This window comes from Armigeres subalbatus, chromosome 2, assembly GCF_024139115.2.
Source record: "Armigeres subalbatus isolate Guangzhou_Male chromosome 2, GZ_Asu_2, whole genome shotgun sequence".
Classification (NCBI taxonomy): domain Eukaryota; kingdom Metazoa; phylum Arthropoda; class Insecta; order Diptera; family Culicidae; genus Armigeres; species Armigeres subalbatus.
The window spans coordinates 457527015-457534665 of record NC_085140.1 but is presented as its reverse complement, the minus strand read 5'-3'; the positions used below and the strand labels follow the sequence as shown (position 1 = coordinate 457534665).

The following is a 7651-nucleotide window of genomic DNA, read 5'->3' as shown; positions in this document are numbered from 1 at the left end:
GCCTGATCGGACATTGCATTTCGGAATTATTGAAAAATCATTGTTTTTTTCCCAAGGGTCCCCCATTGGAAAAAAAATTCAAAATCGATTTTTTTTCTAGTATGGTGGCATTGCATAGTAATTAATGCAAAAACATGCAAAATGATAGAAAAAATGCAATCTATTCCTCTAAAGCGCTTTTTTTACCTTTCTTACGTGATTTTGTACATTTTATGAGGCACGAGAAAGGCATCATCGCCGCTAGGTGGATTAATCTGGGTTTTTTATGAAGTTTCGTATATCAAGCTTCATATTTTTCCATTTGTAATATTCTCTAAGCTTTAAATATAACCGGTGTTGTCTAACATGTCCTCCCGTAGGAGTCATATGGTGACGCGTCAATATTCATTTATCTCGTCATGAATAAACCTTGGTTGTTTTAAAATAATGCTTCGATAATTGGAAATGGCATTAGTTGCGATTTCCTTCAATGTTTGCAGGGAAATGTATTTGAAAAATATATCGTTTTCTGATAGCATTATCTTGTTTCTACCTAATAATTGCAATTTTTTTAAAATTTTCTAGAAGTACGAACTCTAGTGCATGACTTCCGTTGAAATGATTGAAAGGTATTGCTACTGTTCCTAAAATTTTCCTAAAGTTATGATTATGTACAATTATTTTCAATAACAACACAATCAATTTTCAATAATTGATTAACTTCAGACGGATATTCAGTACGCCAAACATTGAGGTGATCAGTCTCTTTGTTAGTTTCTTCTAATCATCTGGAAATAGTGTTTGTTTTTGTTTTTTTGTTATCGAGCGTGTGTTGATCACAAGCATTAAAGACTGGAGAGTGGTGATCATCTGATTTGGTCGGTATACGGGGAAGTGCGTCCGCTCCAACATTCACTCTTCCAGGAAATTATTCGATATCGAAATTATATTCTTTAAGATCAAGCCTCATTCTAGTGAGTTTAGAAGTTGACTTTTTCATTTCGAATAATTAAACTAAAGGTCGATGATCCGTTATAACTTTGAATCTTCGACCATAAAGATATGGTTTGAAATAGTCAATTGCCCAATGTATGTCAGTTAACTCTTTTTTAATTGTTGGTTTTACCTTTTCTCTTTTTGTAAAACCTTTGCTGCCATATATGAAAATAATGCTTTGATAATTGGAAATGGCATTAGTTGCGATTTCCTTCAATGTTTGCAGGGAAATGTATTTGAAAAATATATCTTCTTCTAGCATATATGCAACTGGTAAATCACTGTTACCGTACTGTTGTGACAGAATTGCTTGCAAGCAAGATTAAACGACAACTATGTCGTCATTATATACAAATGCACATTCAGGTGTTAACCCAGCTAAAGCGATATTCATCATTCGCTGAAAGCTGTTCGGACTGATATTGAGCCAAAATGGAAGTCTTTTAAATTGAAAATGTCCATCAGATGAAGAAAACGCCGTCTACTTCCGCTAAAGGGATCTGATGAAATCCAGCTATGAGGTCAAGGGTAGTGAAATATTTTGCCCTACCAACCCAATCCACCTTTTTTACTAACAGAAACTCCCATCATGTGTTTTGTAAGAAAATAACTCATTTTTCAATCACTCGTTGCATTTCTCATGAATAGCATGTCAAAAAAGGACATCCATTTTTGCCAAAAGAATCTTCCCACCAAGTTGTAGCTCATTTTTCTGCGAACTCTATGATTGTAAGTTATGGTCTAGAATCTGTGTTTCTCTCGTGCACACTAAGAATAGACAAATATATTTGCTGTCCGCTTTAAAAAAAAACCGATTTGATCGGTTTAACAGAAAAATTCGTTTCACCATCGGTTGCGCCCATCCAACATCCACCATTATGCGTTTCTGTCATAGGTACCCTCTAAGACTAGCGAAGGTACCGCAGGTTGAGATCCGCTTCTCTAATGGAAAGAAACGTTGACTGTGTTAATGCGTATGTAAGCAAATCGTATTCGCAAACAGGAGCTCGTATGGATTATCGGTCCCTTCAATAAATCATAATTCAAAGAATATCCGATGTTGGTGTTGTTGCTCTTGTTCCTCTCTGGACCACAGAGGTTTATCTTCCGTACTCTCCACTTTCCAAAATCTTTCCAGTGCGTATTCTAAACTATACTACGAGGTTGCTAGACAACAGTTGACTGGTTGAAAACCTCGTGCTGTATACTTTCCTGAAACTATCCAACCGAAGACCGTCTGTAGCAAAATAAGAAGACCAGCACCCAAAGAGACTCACTTCGTTTCGCGAACATACAAAAACTTATAGAAATATTCCACCCCAATCAAAAGATCGATCCAGCTGACATCGTTCTAAGTTCAAACGTTTATGGTGAGTGTGTACAACATCTAAAGCTCAAAATAAAGAGGGAGCGCTACAATGAAGAACCGTATAAATAGGTGTCGCAAGCGAACGACGAGTATGAAGCGAACAGAAATTGAAATTTTAGCAGAGGGCCAGTTGAAAGGGGGAAGGGTCGTTTGGCCGAAACCCATTCGGCCGAAAGCCATTCCGCTGAATGCCACTGCACAGTGGTTCGCTCCAGAACAAAGGTTGGCCAAAACCTCAAAATGTCCCTAAAATAGGTTTTATAATTGTATTGTTGTTTTTTGATGGTCTTTATCACATACAGACTTAAAGATTGGTGTTGGAGCTCTACTTTGGCAATACATAGCCGTGTTTTTGGCATCCCTGGGGTAGTAAATACTTTCATTTTACTGCTAAATTCGCCTTTTGAAAACAGATCGTTTCGCACCAAAGACTATCTCACTTGCTATAAAACTAGTTAGTACTATTCCATTTAATTTCACCACTTGATTGTTACTTTACAGAACCGTATTTCGACTTTAAAAGTAAGGCCGTCTTCAGTGTCTCTCACTTGACTCAAGTGATGGAATTAAATGGGATAGTACCAAGCGGTACTAACTCGTTTTATGACAAGTGAAAATATTCCCCAAAAAACTATTAATAATTTTCGTATCAAAAGACTTATTTGCTGAATACTGTGCTAAGACAAGACAAAACAAATAATTTTATGTTGTGCTAAGACAAAACAAATAATTTTATTCGGAACATCCTCAATTATGGAATATTTTTGACAAAATGTTGTATTTGAATTGAATCGATTAATTTGAATGACAAACGAACAACTTTTATCGCAACTGTATACTTACATTTGTATTCTTTATAATCTTGATTCGAAACAGGCTTTCTTTTTTGCTCATTTCAAAGTATCTGTCTTTTCTATAATTATGAGCACTAGCAGAATAACTATTTTCACAAATATGAGACAGTTCAGCTTTTCAGTTCAAATCTCAGTACTAACATTCTCTATTGCTGCCAAGAAGAGTGTGTTACAGCTCAAACATTTAAAATTGAATCTCTTGATATGTAGAATCACTTTAATGGCAAAGTTTTGAACAATGCCAATTTGCTAAAAAATGCTAAGAATTTCATTTTCTGCTTTAGAAAAGTTTTCAGCATGATTACGTAATTCGGATTATTAGACATAAACAAAATCTAGACAATAAAATTCATTTGAAAGAAATCTAAAATTCGTAGATTCGCGGATGTCAGGAGAAAGTTTTGGAAGTAAGAAATTTTGTCTGTTGTATCTTCTAGCCGTTTGGGAAGAAAACTACTCAATAATTTCATTTACAGCAATAAAAATATTTAAAAAACCCAGATTAATCCACCTAGCAGTGATGATGCCTTTCTCGTGCATTATAAAATATATTGAAAGAATCACATTAGAAAGGTCAAAAAAGCTCTTTAGGAGAATAGATCACATTTTTTCGATCATTTTGCATGTTTTTGCATTAGTTAAAATGTATTGCCACCATTTTCGGAAAAATTTTTTTTTCGGTTTTGATTTTTTTTTCCAAGGGGGGACCCTTGGGAAAAAAACAATGATTTTTCAATAATTCCGAAATGCAATGTCCGATCGAGCCAATTTTCAATAGCAACAATGGGACCGCATTCCCGTCGAATGCAACTTGTTGCGAGTAAATCGGTTCGTGCCAAGTTCCCAACAGTGCGTCTACAAACTTTGTACACATACGCACATACACACACACACACATACATACATACACACATACAGACATCACCTCAATTCGTCGAGCTGAGTCGATCGGTATATAAAAATCGGCCCTCCGGGCCTCCTATCAAAATTTTGTTTTTGAAGCAATATTATAGCCTTTACGTACACTTAGTGTACGAGAAAGGCAAAAAGTATACAAATGATTCCGTCATTGAATTATCGCTTTCATTACACATGTTTTAAATGTTATATAATTATATCAAACATTTCAACTTCAATCAAATAATTTAAAAAAAGTCATTTTTAAGGTTCTTGTGAATAAAAAATGCGCATTTGTAAGGTTTTAGTTAGAAATAGACCAAAAATACTAAACTAAACGAACTAAACCGTTAAAAAAACAGCTTATCGCAACTTTTCGCAACTTTTCGCAAAACAATAGTGATTAATAGAAAGCTATTGCCTTAAGCTTTGTAATGAGCATAGAATCATTGCGGGCACTCATCGGCGCCTATACTTTTGGAGAACTTCAATCTGAAAATGTGAGAATTTTAATTAATTTTGTATTTAAAGTTAACTTAAGTTGAGTTCTGTCACCTATATTTGACTTAGACATATTATTTAAGACCCTGACAATGCAGTCTTGAAATAATATTGGGGTTTAGCGATGTAATTGATGCCGTGCGATGCTGATCTAAACGCGTTGTCAAACAGCGTTTTTATTCGAAAATCAGCATTCATGTTGAATTCAAAATGATGTACCAAAGTCAAAACTCAGCAAAACTACTTCAAATTTTAAATTTGAATCAAGTAAGTATTCTATAAAATGAGAAAAATATAATTTCGACGGAAACACGAATTTCGATTTTTGAGGTTTTGGCTGCTCTCGAACCATTGTGCACTGGGCCGAACAAACCATTAGGCTGAAACCCAAAACCCCAAACAAAGATATCTCAAAGAGCGCGCCGGGAATCCACACTACGGCTCTGGGGATAATACTAACTCGTCTTATGATAAGTGATCATACAATGCCTCATTGTTGCACATTTACTGCATTTTAGCTCGTACATTCTTTCCTTACTCGATTACTCGACTACTCTAGACACACTTTCATCAGCAGCACACATTTTTTTCGTTTCAACTGATGTATCAAAAACGGTGCAACATTTTTTCAATGGTGTAGCAACAGAAGCGAGGTAACCAGTGACACATTATAATGATTTTTTTTGTCTAACGTGAGTGAGTTTCATCTTGCCGTCAAACTCAACGCTGAACTTGAAATGCACATTTTCTATAAACTATATATATGCTTGAATAAATCAAGAATGTATATGCCGAATGTCTGTAGAACAGGATTATAAAAAAAATCTTTATTCTGTTGTTTACATAGAGAATTAAGAAAATAAACTAACTTTAATCAATATCGACGGTAGATCACACAGGTAAGTAAAACAGATGTTGTGTGAACATTCATTTCGCAATACAGGTGAAATTCATTGACGCTTACTCGTGATACAATAAACCTTCCTGTCCTATTCTGGTGAAGGAAATTGATTGTATCCATTTAGAATTCCCGTCATTGGTGCAAGGCTAAGGCCAACACATGGATGCTTTGGACCAGTTGGCTTACCTTAAAACAAATAATCATTTCCGTATAAATAGAGTTCGGAAGTTTAGTCTGGTTAATATTCGACAAACAACGATGGAATTCATCATCTCAGGTGCTTTTTCTGTTGAATATTCCGACATTCAAATATTATAATAAACGATTTATTCTCCGTTTTAACAGTTGTGCTGGCAGTAGTTGTAGGACTTTGCGATGGGCAAACAACAAACTACTGTGACACATCTCTGTGTCCCAACGGTGGCCCTCATATCGCGTGCAATGGGTTGACCACTCTGAGCAGCACCTGTGGTGCAGGCTCTTTCGAAGTGACCATGAACAGTACCAACCAACAGCTGATTGTCGGTCTTCACAATCAACTGCGCAGCAAGGTTGCCTCGGGACAGCAGGTCAACCGCACGGGCACTTATTTCAAACAAGCTGCCAAGATGGCTACATTGGTAGGTTGAAGATAATTTCGATCAGATCGACGTTTTTTGATGATAATCAATTTTTTCAATCAAGCAATGGGACACGGAATTGGCCAACATTGCTGCCGCCAACGCCAGACGCTGCGTGTATGGGCATGATAAGTGTCGAAACACGGCTACCATGAAGTACGTGGGTCAGAACATCGCCTACCAGGCGTACTACGGAATGAGCTTCACAGACAATCAGCTTTTGAGCGGTTTCATCAACAGTTGGTTCAGCGAGGCAGAGAACACAACCACACAGTATCTTGCCAGTTATCCATCGAATTATAATGGGCAAGTATCGGAAAAACTGAATTAGGATGAACAATTTATTTTGAAAGTTTAATTTCAGTCCGGCCATTGGTCATTTCACCCAGATCGTTTCGGATCGCACGAGTAAGGTCGGATGCTCCATGGTGAGCTATGTCCGTAGCCCTTTCACTTACAAGTACTTCGTCTGCAACTATGGGCTTACGAACATCGTCAATCAGCCGGTTTACGCGGCTGGAAATGCTTGCTCTGGATGTACCACTGGTTGCAACGCCAATTATCCCGGTCTATGCAGCACAGCTGAAGTGGTTAAAAATAATCCTTGAGAGGGAAACACACCTCGGAAGTTTTTACAATTACTTTAAAGTTGAGATTGCACGTTTCAAAGCAAACTATAATAATAAATGTTTTAGATCACAAATCTGAAATAGTTCCTTGTTCTTAATTATTACTGTTATGAGTGAATTTGTTGTGTAGTGAAGTGAATAAAATTCAAAATTATTAAATCTACAATTACCCTACACCACAAACCTACACGATAAATACTACACCACGGCGACACATGATTATGCCCATTTCTCGGAAAGCATTATCATCTTTGAAGCAGTTGGCAGCAAAATTTCCAGCAGACACATTTCCATAAAAAAATAGAAAACTGCCATAAATAAATAAAGGTATGAGCAATAAATATATATAAAAGTTCCACAAATTATTCAAAGATTTCATAAAAATTTTAGTATTTTCCATAAAACAAAAATTAGCACTTTCAAAAGCAAAAATTGCAATAATAAAAGAAGAATTTTCTATATAGAAGTCAAAATATTTCACGGAAAAAGTAAAAAAAAATCCATAAATAAATAAATATCAGCAATAGCAATCCACAAAATAAATATTTTTTCCATAAAATTTTAAAATATTTTCATATGATCAAAAACAAGCAAAAAAAATTTGAAGATTTCTATAAAGAATAAAAAATACAATTGATAATATTTTCCATGAACTTTGAACGCTTTTAAAGATGAAGTCATCTATGGAAAAAGGCTAAGTTAAATTGCTTTTTATATGTCTTTATGTAAATATTATTTTTTTTTATTGATCTTTATTGATTATCTTGTGAAATTTTTTTAAATGTACCAATTTATTTTTTGTTTTGTGGAAAATTCTCAATTGTTTATGGAAATTTTGCATTATTTCTAGAAATTTTATATTTATTTTTTTGCTCATACCCTGATTTCTTTATTAGCAATTTCCT

The 7651-nt window shown here is 35.2% G+C and overlaps 1 protein-coding gene across 1 annotated transcript; it reads left to right on the top strand.

Moving 5' to 3' along the window:
- The first annotated feature begins 5631 nt into the window (after nucleotides 1-5631).
- On the top strand, nucleotides 5632-6827 carry LOC134218286 (antigen 5 like allergen Cul n 1-like). The gene is made up of 4 exons (XM_062697220.1): nucleotides 5632-5774; nucleotides 5843-6117; nucleotides 6182-6423; nucleotides 6482-6827. Exons 1-4 carry the CDS (start codon nucleotides 5657-5659, stop codon nucleotides 6723-6725), a joined length of 879 nt encoding a protein of 292 aa, XP_062553204.1. The 5' UTR covers nucleotides 5632-5656; the 3' UTR covers nucleotides 6726-6827.
- Nucleotides 6828-7651: the final 824 nt, after the last annotated feature.

What these genes read in the sequence shown, in the direction of transcription:
- LOC134218286 (XM_062697220.1), top strand. Translation starts at nt 5,657, where the DNA reads ATGGATGCTTTGGACCAGTTGGCTTACCTTAAAACAAATAATCATTTC. An exon ending in GATGGAATTCATCATCTCAG is followed by an intron (nt 5,775 to 5,842) that starts GTGCTTTTTCTG and finishes CCGTTTTAACAG; the next exon opens with TTGTGCTGGCAGTAGTTGTA. An exon ending in CTGCCAAGATGGCTACATTG is followed by an intron (nt 6,118 to 6,181) that starts GTAGGTTGAAGA and finishes TTTTCAATCAAG; the next exon opens with CAATGGGACACGGAATTGGC.